At 38.9% G+C, this 14,563-nt stretch overlaps 1 protein-coding gene across 1 annotated transcript in view; it reads right to left on the reverse strand.

The window, feature by feature from the left end:
• The window catches only part of LOC101853104 (mitochondrial fission regulator 2), a gene marked incomplete in the record, with an annotated part of 20,914 nt that overhangs the window by 4,166 nt on the left and 2,185 nt on the right, over positions 1-14,563 (reverse strand). The window contains 6 exon segments of the mRNA XM_013085527.2: positions 446-561; positions 1,912-2,186; positions 4,813-5,066; positions 5,672-5,808; positions 6,272-6,379; positions 6,701-6,803. Coding sequence (XP_012940981.1) covers positions 446-561; positions 1,912-2,186; positions 4,813-5,066; positions 5,672-5,808; positions 6,272-6,379; positions 6,701-6,778 — 968 coding nt within the window.

Raw genomic sequence — 14,563 nt, forward strand, 5'->3', positions numbered from 1 at the left:
CCGTGTGCGAAACTCCGCCTTTGAAGGGGTTGCACCTTCTGCAGACGAAGCAGTGGGTCTATTTATATCCCCCCGACCCACTGGGGGTGAGGGGAGATAGGACGATAGATGTTTGATAGGAAAGAAGGAGCAAACCACACCAGAGCACCCGCCAACCACCCACAAAACACAAGTATGCACACCACAACAAAGATGCACATACCACAACACAGGCATACACACCAAAAAAGGAAGGACACAAGCCAAAAGACAGGCATACACACCAAAACAGAGGGACACACACCACTGTACAACACAGGCCTATACACCAAAGCCCAGCGGTACACAACACTACACTACTGCACACATCGCAACACAACAGCATATTGAGAGGGAGAGACTCACTTCTCAGAAGCAGTACACACAATACTACAATCTAAGTGTAAGTAACTGGAGAGACACCCACCTCGCTACAGCTTTCAGCTTCACAGACCCAAGGTCCCGCAGCACATCCACCATGGCTGGCACTGACCCTGCACGATCAGCTGGTTGCTCTGTCAGAGAGCTCAGGCTGGACGATCTCTGCACACAAGAGGACACAAATAAAACTAGACTACTCGCAGTTTACTCACCATTGCTAGTCATCTAGTCGATTGTCAGGCTGTTTTTATTTGTTTGTTTGAGTAAAGAAGCACATCGATACAATAATGGTCATTGAATAATACTGAGTATGTATCTAGCTTAAGATTATTATTGTTAATATTGCTGCTCATTTATATTATGCATGAGATTGTAAGCCTGCGTCTGTGTGCATGTGTGTGTGTGTGTGTACACGTGGTGAAACACCAAACCAATGTGCCAGGATCTGGACAATAAAGATGCATCTTATCTTATCTTATCGATTGGTGCTGGGAAAAAGTAAGTCGGACTGACAGGCAGAAACAACAGAAGGAAAGAAAAGAAGGACCTACCAGTGGTGCAAGCCAACCACCCATAATTGTCATGTTGTTGAATTAGAGGTAAGGGTGAATCAAAAAGCTAAAGTGACATTTTATACGCAGAAATCAAGTAACTTCAGTGTATGTGTTTTTAGTGTTCGTTCAAATTGTAGCAGTGACAAAATGGATGGCAAACATGAAGGGTATTATGCTGTGAGTGTGTAATTGGTTTCTTGAAAATTTTTTAACTGGCAGAAAAAAACATAGGAGCAGACACAAAAGTTGGCTAACAATATTTTATACAACTTATAGCCTAGAAGTATGGTGAAGCAGTTAAGCCCTTCCATATTGCACACATGTGTCTTGATTTTTATTGAGGACCCCCAGATCGACCTCTCCAATGGATTTTGGATTTTTTTTTTTTATGCTGACTAATTCGTTCCAGTTACACGGATCATAACACCATCAATTTCTTTTATAACTATTTGGGAGACTATATATCAAGGAAGATATATAATTTGTAAAACCTGTTAAAAGGGTGTATGCACCCTCATTAGATTTACACTGTATCATGAATAAAATTAACGTCCAATTTCCATAATAACATATGATCTTGATTCAACAATATCAAAGAATATTTTTGTATTCACTTTTGCAACACTAGCAGCATTATTTTATTTTATACCATTTGGATACATTTCAAGTAAAAGGCATTTGTGGGTAACAAAAAAAATTGCCTCATTAAAGGCAAGTGAAAATTGCTCTTTCCTTTCAAAGAAATAATGAAGACCTGGGTGACAGTTTTGAGTCTTCAGATGTACAGTTTATTCGCTTTTTGTCGGAAGTGATAGTATCTAGACAACAGCTACAGTGAACTGAGTTTTCCACCCTGACGACTGAAAGTCTTCACACATACAAAAACAAGGACACTCTCATGAACCTCAAACAGGCATAACACCCCTTGCCCTTCTCCCATGAATTAAAGAACACTCACCTCTCGCAGCATGTCGGAAAAGCTCTGAGTGCCAGGATGTGACAATTGCCGTACCAGAGGTGGGGCTAGAGGAGGTGGTGGGGCGAGAGGAGGTGGTGGGGGTGGAGGAGGCACGGGAGGAGGGGGAGGGGCAGGCAGAACCTCCCCTTGGCACAGAAACTCTGGGGATTGAGCTCTCTGGACAGATTCACTCTCACAACCAGAGTCATCCAGGGAGGATGGGGACTGGGGAAGGGGCATACCAGCTGCCTGGGACACATCACTGGGGGACTCTCCTAGGGGAAACAAGACGGTGAGATAGAATATGAGAGAGAGAGAGAGAGAGAGAGAGAGAGAGAGAGAGAGGAGAGAGAGAGAGGGAGAAAGCTATTGTCCACTAATTAGTCATTTTATAAAAAGGGCACTATTCCAGCCCTAATTCCTTAGATACTGATTAGAATTACCCCTGACTGTATTTATGAACAGGGTAAGACGTTTCTTGACCCTGAAATAAGGTTTTCAAAAGTGCCTAAATCATAGCATACTTAGCTCTTAGGATAAAACCACGGCTCATAATTCACAAAGGTATTGAGTAGTATACCAAAGGAAAAAAATCCTGACGCTTGTTAATGCCTAACGATTTCCTAGATCTAGGCTGATTTCTTTGAGATTTTGCAAGTGAAGGGTCTCTTTCTGTTCCTCTCTATGACATGAGATGAAGATACTGAGCCAAGTTCAGCCCAGAATGGTAAGTACTTGAGCTTGCGCGTCCCACCTGTTACCCAGGGCTAAAATGAAGTATTAGGCGGAAATTTATACACTCTCCTTTGGTTACAAAGTCTGCCATGGTTACTTTCAATGGTAAGACAAACCATGACATCAGCCCTTCCTGGTTAGTAATCTAGAGGGTAACAGTTGAATAGTTTTATAGAGACATTAGTGCAGAAAAAAGGGAATTGAAAACTGAAAATGAAAACCTTAAGGAGCAACTACCTAAGGAAATAAACACTTTTAAAAATATGAACACCCCCACCCCCTCCAATAAAAAGCTGTTTCCTGAACAGAAGCCTATTATGACTGAACTGACACCCAATTCTTCTAAGGCACAATAAATGGTATCTGGCCTAGAACTTGGAAGTAAGAAGGCAGTGAGAAGAGCACTGAAATTTTATTTTGCTCTCATGGATGAATTCAAACACAGGAAAAAGAAAAGCAAAAGCATTCAAATGTTGGCTTCTGAAGAAATAATAAGAAAATACTAAATCCAGAGAAAATTATGAACTCTCAAGATAAATAATGAAAAGAAACTGAAGAAAGTTTATTTCATCTGATTGGTTGCCAAGTTTCTTTCATTTTCGTCCACAAGTTTTCCTGTAACTACGTAGAAGAGACTTTACCAGACTACAAAGACTCTTTCTGGAAAATATATGGGAAACAAGAAGTAACAGTAAGGGACCAAGAGGGAAAAACCACTTTTGGAAAAGAAGATCAGTCAAGACAATGGGTAGAGCATTTCAACAGTCTCCTGAACAAACCACCACCAAGTAACCCACCAAACATCCTGCCAGCAAGAAATGAGTTACCAATCTGCTGTGATGCTCCATCAAAACAAGAGATTATGGAAGCCATTAAGAAGCTGAACAACCGTAAAGTGGCCGGTCCTGATCAGATTCCACCTGAGGCCCTAAAAGCAGATGCCAATGTGACAGCAGACCTCCTTCTCCCATTGTTTACCAAGATCTGGAATGAGAGCAAGTTCCCAAAGGATTTGAAAGAAGGACACCTTGTGAAACTTCCTAAAAGGGATCTCAACAACTGCAACAACTACCAAGGAATCACTCTTCTCTCAGTACCAGGTAAGGTTTTCAACAGAATCATTCTGAAGAGAATCAAGTCCGCAACGGGTCCAAGACTTCGGGAAAAACAGGCTGGTTTTCGAAAAAATCGGTCAACCACGGACAAGAATGCCACGCTGAGGATCATTGTGGAACAGTCCCTGGAGTGGAACTCCCAGTTGATCGTCAACTTTTTTGACTATGAGAAGGTCTTTGACAGTATGAGGACCAAATAACACTGTGGAAGATACTGAGACATCACGGAATCCCACAGAAGTTGGTTAACCTCATCAGGAGCATGTACGAAGGGACAAGTTGCATACATGACGGGGTTATACAGGATGGCCAGCTCACTGACAGCTTTGACATCAAGACGGTGTGAGACAGGGATATTACAATCACCTTTCCTCTTTATCTTGGCAATCGACTGGCTGATGAAGGAAACCATCAGAGGACACAAAAACAGCATACAGTGGACCCCATGAAAGGACACAGCTGGACGATCTGGATTTTGCAGATGACTTGGCGCTTCTGTCACACACTCAGGAACAGATCCAAGCAAAAACCACAATTTTAAACAGCCTATCAGAGTCCGTCGGACTGAGGATCCACTCCGGAAAGTTAAAAGTCCTAAGGATAGATGCACTACGAAAGGAGCAGGTCACAGTAGAGGGAAATATACTAGAAGACGTCGAATCCGTGACATGGAGTGACATCAAGTGACTCGCCCAGGATAGGGAAATGTGGAAAGTGTTTGTTCGTGGCCTATATCCTGATCCAGGGTGAAAAAGGCAATGATGATGACATAGAAAAGAACCACCTCTGATCCCAAACAGCCCGAAAATTACCCCTCGCATGGAGCCCGATTTCCAGCCCAAAGAGCAGCAGACGACTGGTATTGCTAATATATTGTCCAGCACACATATAGCCATTTTTTCATATAATATTCTTTGCATTTAAAACTTGTACATATAGTGAAATTTATATATGACAAAAAGGTGTCCACACCTCACCGATTTCTTTATAATGTGTGTGCTACACTATCAACCAGTCTATCTGTGACATTGCTACAAATCCATGTACATACCTGTGACAGTCTTGTTCAAGCTGGACGTTTCCTGTGCCATGACCAGCTGGGCAATCTGACGCCTAAGAGCAGCCAATTCTTCCTCCATCTCCGACATCCTGGTGCTGGAGGCATCGTTGGTGGAGGCTAAGCTCGATGTTGAGGACAGGTTGTGGTTGGGTGTGGAGGTGAGCAGACCCCCAACCGCCCCAAGCACAGCAGTCGTCGAGCTCCTCTCGAACTCAACATCATCCTCACCCTCTGAGCTCATACGCCTGCAACAGATAACAGATTAACGAAGGCATATAACTTGTGTTGATATTTTACACGTTGACTTTTGTCTTAATTTTAACGAGTCGAGAGTCGAGCCATGGAACACAAAATTAATTTAATGTTTAATTTGGTTAATGTTGATGTTTTTATGCCCACATCAACACAATTTAGGTAATTTAGAAGGTGGCCTTTGACCCTGCCTGTCAGTGTTACAACATCCCGGCAGCAAGACCAAGATAATAAAAATTCATCCCACTCAGGAACCCAACTTGGGTCACATGTGTGCGAGGGTAATGGCCCGAACCACTACACCACAGACGGTATAAAATCTGTGAACACCCTTAATGAAAAAGATGGGATCATGATGTGTAGTGCACATGTGCTGCTGCAGACACGTGAGTAACCATCAGAAAGCCAGATTAAGGGGAGAAAGTTCGTTACAGACAACAGATGACCTGAAGGTCAAAATTCACTGCAGATGATCAGTACAAAAAAACACACACACACACACACACAAACAATCCCAAGTCTTTCAAACAGAAGTATGGACATCTATGGCTCTATAGCTACCCAAGACCATTCCCTGTCATGCTGCTCTCACGCTCACCTGAAGTGGACAAAGTTCTCCCCCAGGTCCTCTTCCAGCCACTGGTGAATGCTGCTGGAAGAAAGGACTGAGTTCAGACTGCCGGTGCTTGGCCAGCGGGCAAGCTGGACCTCGTCACGAGGTCCTCCGAGCTGGCGCTGGGGGAAAATCATCATATGGGATGATAAAAATAAATAAAGAAAATTTGCATAGAGTGCAAATTTCCACTAAACAGCAATCTATGCACCTAGCAGTCCATATTAATATTATTAACATGAGACACAGGACAGGTTGGAGGGGCCAATCATAAACAGACTTGTGTGTAGTGAGTAATCAAGCACGCCATACATGTTGAGTGAAATCTGACACAGCATGTGCGTAGCGTGCAATCTGACACGGATTTAAGATAGTGTGTAATCTGAAATCTGCTACAACTACAACATGTGTGTAGTGAGTAAACAAAACCCGCATGTATGCACTGTGGAATCTCACACATGGTATTTGTATGTATGGTGGTGTAATCATACACAGCAACAGAACAATGTGTTATCTGATACAGCAATGCCGTGACAGACTACAGCTGTAGGTCATAATTCTGGCTCTCAGTTTGCCAATTCTCACCTGCAGGTGCAACCTCGGATCTCGTGGGGCAGGCAAGAAAGCAGCCAGCCACCTGACCAGTGTCTTTCGAGTGATCTCTCTGTGCTGGTTTCTTCTGATGCATTCACTCTGTAGAATTAAAAATAAATATGCAAAGAGATAATGAAAGCCTTGCTGATGACCAAATAGACAAACAACAAATCGTCAATATATTAATCTCACCCAAAAATGGTAAAGTAATCGACGGTCAATATGGCGCTCAATGTAGAGGTCAACTGATCAATGGAAAATACCTCAGAAAACTCACAGAGGTAATATCTCACAATGATCAATATTCTTAATCTCATTCAACAGTGGAAAAGTAACCAATGGCCAATATAAAAATGATAAAAAGATAAATGGCCAATATGTAATCCAACACAATACAGTAATATCCACGTTCAATCGTACCAGATTTTCCAACACAGTGGTCAAGTACTCAATGGCCCTCTGGAGGACCCATTGAGCATCTTCTATTACATCAGTCATGACGTCACCTGGCTCACGCTGTGCACTGAGGAGAAGAACAGAAACAGCTCTTTTAGACCAATCAAAAAAATGATGCAATGGGCAATGGCATGGATTAGAATTAGAAACTTTCCAAAGAGAAAAATGTCACATTTCAAGCCTCCTCAGGACAAACAGGACAACCTAGGAAGTCCATACAGTACAGCCTACTTTATTGTCACTTCAACATGATGTAACCATAACTTCTAAAATGGTACATACAGATGATATACTCATCATTACTGATGTCTGATTAACACCAGCACAAGCCCATATGTGTCTCATGCTATCCTGTTTGTTGGTTTTCCCCCAGTGTATGGTTATGTGTTATCATTAGTTCATGTTCTCATGTCAAGGTATATCATCACAACTAAGTGTTTCATCATAGTAATATGTGTCACGACGCAGTGGAATCAGGCGCTCGTCAATTTTTTGGCATATGGAGTTATTCTTAAAGGTATTTGTCTTGCTTTCAATTTAAGAATATCTATTTACCTTGAACAGAAGTCGAGATAATTGCAATTGAAGGAGGCGGGGGTCGCCTGGTTTCAGTAGTAAAACCTGAGAAAATGGCCGCCAATGATGAGTTATTTCTTTAGCGTGCGAGTCCGTGGAAACTGAAAATTTACATTTTTTGTGCCTTTAACCGTGTTTTTTTGGTGAAAAATTCACAAATAAATGTGTTGTATAATGGGTATGAAAGGTGTTGAGCCAAAAAACGAAAATTGAATAAAAATTCACAAACCTGCAGAAAATGCTAGTTTCTTCACATTGATTACTTTTACAAGGGCTTGACTTCACCACGCTGCCTCACATACAGATCTCACCTTCCCTACCAATCCCCTGTAGCACACTTAACTTTATCTACCAGTTCCAGATTTATTCTTTGATCATGATATAAATGCAACTTTGGATTTTCAACCCCACTTCCCAAAATCACATGACATACACACACTTTCAAGCTTTCATTCTCAAACTGTACTTCCTTTAACCCCAGCTCAGCGTATCACTCGAAGGAGATATATATATGGACAAGTGTTGAGTCTCATATTTATTAGCAAGACACAAAAAAGAAGCCTCAAGGGGAGCCATCAATCATCAATAAACATGACATACTCTACATAGTTTTAATATTTCTCAAATCATCACAGTATCAGTATCAATGCATACAGGAGCGTATTGAAGGACAGCACCCTTGTTGCAAAAAAATAAAGGAGAGGTGTGCGCCAACAGCAATGTCAAGAAACTTGCATTGATGTCAGTTTGTGGCTGTGGGTTTATAATAGTTTATTTGGTATGTTACTTTCACTTCACTATTTTTCACTTCTGTCTCATGCTCAGGTACTAGAGATCTAATAGCCATTTTCTTGTCCATTCCGTTTTACACGTAATTGACTTTATAATCCGTCGTAAAAATTAATAGTTTTTAAAAGGATTCGAGTCCGATTAGATTCTTTATCTATTCGGACTCGAGTCCGAATGAGGGTTTTATCTAGATCTATTCGGACTCGGGTCCGGAAAAAATGTTTTATTTTTAATTGAAGTGACCGTTTCTCCGAACTTTCGTGAAAATAAACTTGATCTCTATTTCTCCTAACGATTTCCGTTCTCCAGATTTTTTTGTAATTTGCGAGATTTAGGCGTCATCTTTCATTCTACCATTCTGCGGCAACGTTCCTGGACTATACTATACTTCATTTGAAAATGCCTTCAAAAGGCCTTTTTTGAATTTAGAACAATTCACTCCTAAAGCAATCCTTCAGGTAAACAAAAAAATCCCTTGCCGCCCCCACGAATCGTTCATACCTATATACACACGCACGTCACCTTTTTGTGTCATAATAGTTATGAACGAACAATAAGTGACCAAAATACTATCAATTATGTCAAGTTTCATTGACTAGAATTGTCTAAAATAACACTCTGGTCTAATTATAGTCAAGTGATAAATGAAAGACCATTTAACAGCTATTTTTAAACGCAAACTGGTCATAGGGCCTATTATGCATTAATTTAAAGTTTGTTCATAACCATTATGACACACTCTTTCGTTCATAACTATTATGACAAATTTTACGTTGGGCCCCTAAAATTTACTTATTGTTTCGTCTTTCACGTAAAGTGGTTTTCATTTATGCAGGGTTGGGTTGATTTAAATCAAGTTGATTAAATCAGTTGATTTTTTACATTTAAATCAACTTGATTTTTAAAATAAAAATCAGTGATTTAAATCACTTTTTTAAATACTTATTTTTATGAAGTTTTTACACATTTCAACATTCAGAATTCCTTTCCTTGGTTTCATAAAACAGATATAAGGTTTAGTAGACTAATATATTCATGCTTAAAAGTCTGCTTTCCCCCCTTTCACTGTAAAATAATACAGTACTCAATTTACTTTTTTTTTCCATAATTGAAATCAGAGCTGGGTTGATTTAAACCAGTTGATTAAAAATTTTTTTTAATCAAATTGATTTTTTTAAAAATAATCAGTGATTTAAATCACTTTTCAAAAAAATGTATTCAGTTTTTACATATTTAAACATTCAGAATTCCTTTCCTTGGTTTTATTAAACAATATAAGGTTTAGTAGACTATATATAATCATGCTTAAAAGTCTGCTTTCCCCCCTGTCACTGTAAAATAATACAGTTCTCAATTTACTTTTTTTTCATAATTGAAAACCAGGGTTGGGGTGATTTAAATCAGTTGATTTTTAAAAATTTAAATCAACTTGATTTTAAAAATAAAACTCAACTTGATTTAAATCACTTTTTTTTAAGTATTCTGTTTTTACATCTTTAAACATTCAGAATTCCTTTCCTTGGTTTTATAAAACAGATATAAGGTTTAGTAGACAAAATAATCATGCTTAAAAGTCTGCTTTCCCCCCTGTCACTGTAAGTAGTAAAATAATACTGTATTTAATTCACTTTTTTTTTCATAATTGAAATTAGCATTTTCTTTTTCTTTTTAGACAAACACAAGCATGCGCACACACACACATTGTAATAAAATGCAAGTTTATCTACGCATAATATTACCCCCCCCCCCCTCCTTCCTTTTAGACTGACATTTTCTTCTTTTTTTGTCTGTAGCCATAATTCACTGATATAGCAGGCTTTCTAAAATTGCAGTTGCTTTAAAAATTAAGCATTAGTTAAAATAAAGACAATGCATTTTGCACTAAAAGAACTTACTTTTAGCCACCAAAAATCCCAAACTGTTTCGACATTTTTTTTAAAATAAAAAAAATCTGATTTAAATTTTAAAATCATATGACCTTAGCAGTTGCAAGCGCCGTAAAACCTTATACTACTACTACTAAATTTTAAAATCTTGATTTAAATTTATTTTAATCGATTTTTTAAATTTTTATTTAAAAAATTAAAAAAATCACCAACCCTGCATTCATGAGACTCTTTAAAATATGATAGATTCCTCTATGTAGGGAGAATTCAAAGTTTATTTACTGAAAAACCCTTAGAATACCTTTAAAATGGTTTGTTCATAACAATTATGACAAACTTCAATTTTGACCTAAAAATTAATACATTTTGATCTGTCATTCATTTTTAAAAACTTTTATTAAATGAAACTCCCCTCATAATATGTATCTGTGTAAATGTTTTTAAAGTTAATTAACACTGAAAAGCCTTTAAAATATAAAAAATGGACAATAAATAGTTCGTTCATAACCATTACTACAAAAGTATAATACAGTAGTCTTCGCCTAAGATCCCGGTGCTTGGGAGCAAGGTAACGCGGGATCTTAGGCGAACCGGGATTTTAACCGACGAACCCAGGAAAGAATCTATGGTGACCCATGTTAAGGCTCACAATCGGTAAAATGGTCTCCCTCCACTTACAATGAGCTGACGTGACCCCTTGGTGGGTTTATGGCATATGGCGAGCAAAGAGTGGTTAACCTTGATGACCTATCACGGTGCATAGTGGCATGAGGCGAGCCATTTTCACTTATTATCCTATCATGAGTCTCAGGATCTACGATTTTCCAGTTGCCCCTCGTCTTTGCCAGTCAAAAATTTATAGCTTTCCATCTCTGACCGAACCCCCCTCCAAACCGCCTTTGTCGTCACACACCATTACATTGTGAACACACCAGTTAAAATTCAGTCTGTCTCGCAAATTCAGGAGTAGAGACAACTGCTGCAATGGTCAAGGAGGAGTTCACGGTTCGATGTGATCCCGCCAGGAGCGAACTTGTAGGCCCTACCCACCCAGCGAGTGATGCAAACTTAGGTGGCGAGCTCAGGTGTGAGTGCGATGCGTGGGGAAAACAAACGCGTCGGTCAGTTCACACCCCGGTGTGATCCCGTCTGGGGCAAACATTGTATCGCTTCATCGAGTTTTACAACATGTATGTGATCACATTCACGATAGTGGCTGAGATTTGACGCGATGGACAGTTTATTGATCTCAACTTTTTACTCTTGGTTGATCAACTGTGCCCACCAGGGATTTTTTTATAGCAAATTATGATCTGAAATACGGGATCTTAGCCGAATGCAGACCATCAGAGCGGGATCTTAGGGGTGACTCTTGTATAGTAAAAATTCTGTTTTCCTAAAACAACGGGATCTTAAGCGAACCGGGATCGTAAGCGGTGTGATCTTAGGCGGAGACTACTGTACTAATTAAAATCCACACCCATACACTTATGATAAAAATCAAAACATCAGAATGTATGCAAGGTCTATTTTGTCCTTTAGTTGGGTCAAAATTAAAAATACATCCCAAAACAACTGTAAATTACATGGAATAAGGTTTCGTTCATAACCGTTATGACACACTCACTGTTTCGTTCATAACTATTATGACAAATTTTACTTTGGGCCCAAAAAATTAACTTATTGTTCTGTCATTCATATAAAATTGTTTTAATTTATGAGACTCTCCTCAAAATAAGGTTATATGTAGGAAGAATTCAAAGTTTAATCACTGAAAAACCCTTAGAATACCTTTAATGGTTCGTTCATAACTGTATCATAACTATTATGACAAACTTCAGTTTTGACCTAAAAATTTATATTTTGACTTGTCATTTACTTTAAAATTTTATATTAAATGAAAGTTTCCTCATAATATGTATCTGGGTACATGTTTTTAATGTTTATCAACTCTGGAAAGCCCTCAGAGTACAATATGTAGTTCGTTCATGACAATTACTACAAAAGAAACATACTGATTAAAATACATGTTGTTGTTATCGATCCAGGATTAAAATACATACCCATACAATGATTAAGATTAAAATCAAAATATCAGAATGTAAGCAAGGTCTAATACATCCTCAAGTTGGGTTAAAATTAAAAATACATCCCAAAATAACTGTAAATTACATGGAATAAGGTTTCGTTCATAACCATTATGACACACTGTCATGTTCATAATATGATGACAATCCATTATGACAAGCATATTTTGGCCTCTTCTTCGCTTCTCTTTGAGTCATCAGCATGCTACTCTTCCATGTTTATGCCACCATGTAAAAGGATCATGTGGTGAAACAGAGGGAAGTCCCTCACATGATATTTTGCAAAAATATCATAAAGTGTTTGTTCATAACATTATTATGACAAACCTGGATTATCTCAATCAAAGTCATATTTAAGCAAAACCATGTGATGAAATGGAAAATTACCCTTCTGATGGATCAATGTCAAACAAATGTTTAATACCGGTCATTCCCCGAAATGATATGTTTAACGATTTGGGTTTTCTAGACCTTGGAAAGTCCGATGATGTAATTATGACACGAGTTATGAACAAACTTATAAATTTTACTCAGCAATAACATCATTAATATAAAAAAATGAAACCCTTTTAATGGACCTACGGTGTTATGATGGTGTATACTAACTATTTTCAGAGTGTGAATGCACTACTATTTGATAGTTTAAGATTAACAATATATTCTGTATTTAACATACAATTAGGTGTGCACTCAGGATGAGTAAAAAATACCCTACTTTTAGTCTATTATCTTTCTCTTAAGAGATATTATAAGATGCACACATCAATCTACTTGGTCATGCAGCTTGACCAACTTATTTCCTTGCCATACGCGCATAAAGTTTTCAGTACAAAACATATTTTACCATGAGTAGTAGCTTTTAAAAAGTCCTTTTATGCAAACACCCCCACCTTTTGGCAAAGGCTCACCTGTATCACGGCACCAAGTGTAAAAAAAATACACCCCAACCCCCTTCCCCCGGTCGTCCACACTGGTTAAGTCCCGAAAAACACATTGACCAACGCGACCGGTGTGAATGAACTTTGTTGACCCCGACAGCCGACGGTCCCCGACACACGCGCTACTCACATGTACGAGGTCATGTCATGAGATGCGAATGAGCGTTTGAAAGTTCCACTGACAGGTCTTGATGATGAGCCCGACTAACCAGAACTCAGCTAGCGGCAGAACACCGAATAGATTATTCTTAGTAGGCCCATGTCATAATTGTTACAGTAATCAGGACACCATTGGAGAATTCTGGTTTATAAAAGCGAAAGTAGATCTTGAGCGTATCCATGTAGGAATTCATAATCGATACAACGTTGATTTTAGTTGAAATAACGTGCGTGAGTCATCCACTAGATTCGGCATAGATCCTTTAGAAAGTAGCGTTCCAAGTTCCTGCCGATAAAAAGTCCAATCGGTGCTTCCAAGCAAAGGAGATTGCAGAACTTTTTATATTTTTTTCTAAGAATCGGACGCAACGACAAAAAATCGGGATACTGGCGATCGAAATCGGGAAAATCGGGATCCTTGAGATTTGGGGCAAAAAATCTGGATAAATCGGGATGAGTGGCAGGTCTGGAATAGCCTATGCTGGAAAGTCTCACCCAGGGTGAGAGGTCGATCGTATTTTTATTCTCACCCCAGGTGAGGATAGCCACTTCCTTTTATTAAAATTTTTTTAGGCCAGCTCTATTTCTCAGAACGTTCGGGAAAATAAACTTGCTCTATTTCTCCGAAACGATTTCTGTTCTTGAGATTTGTGGATAAAAGCGAATGATGTGGCCCGTGTGTGTGTGTGTGAGTGTGTGTGTGTGTGTATGTGAGTGTGCAGATACGTGAGTGTGATTGTGTGTGTTGTGTCTGTGTGAGTGTGAAATGTGTGAACCGGGGGTGGGGGAGTTTTTTTCTACATATATGCAAAGAATTTTAGCTTTTGCTGGGTGACACATCTAGATGTATAGATGCAAAATAGGTTACTGCCAAGGTCGATCGATCAGTCTTGTTTTTTCGCAGTACCTTTTGAAGGTATTTTCAAATAAAAGTATAGCCCGGGAACGTTGCCCCAACCACAACTGAAGTACTGGATATTCAGTCATTTAAAAATCCTGGCTTTAGAAATTGAATTCGATGCAAAAAAAGCTTTTCTCCCAGTCCTCGCAGATTGGCAGAATGAAAGATGACACCTAAATCTCCCATATAACAAAAAATCTCGAGATCGGAAACCGTTCGGAGAAATAGAGTTCAACTTTATTTTCCCGAACGTACGGAGAAATAGTCACTTCGAATTTATTATATATATGCCCATACCTGCCAACATTGCCTGGGCCAAAATCTGTAGTTGGACGCAAATTTTTGTCAAAAAATCTGTAGTTGACCTAAAAAATCTGTAGTTGACCTAAAAAATCTGTAGTAGGCTATATTACCTCTTGTCGCATACTTAATTTGGGACCCTTATTAATATTTTATTTTGACCCACACCAAATATGCATGATTGTGTTTGC

This window comes from Aplysia californica, unplaced genomic scaffold, assembly GCF_000002075.1.
Source record: "Aplysia californica isolate F4 #8 unplaced genomic scaffold, AplCal3.0 scaffold00382, whole genome shotgun sequence".
In the NCBI taxonomy this organism is placed as follows: domain Eukaryota; kingdom Metazoa; phylum Mollusca; class Gastropoda; order Aplysiida; family Aplysiidae; genus Aplysia; species Aplysia californica.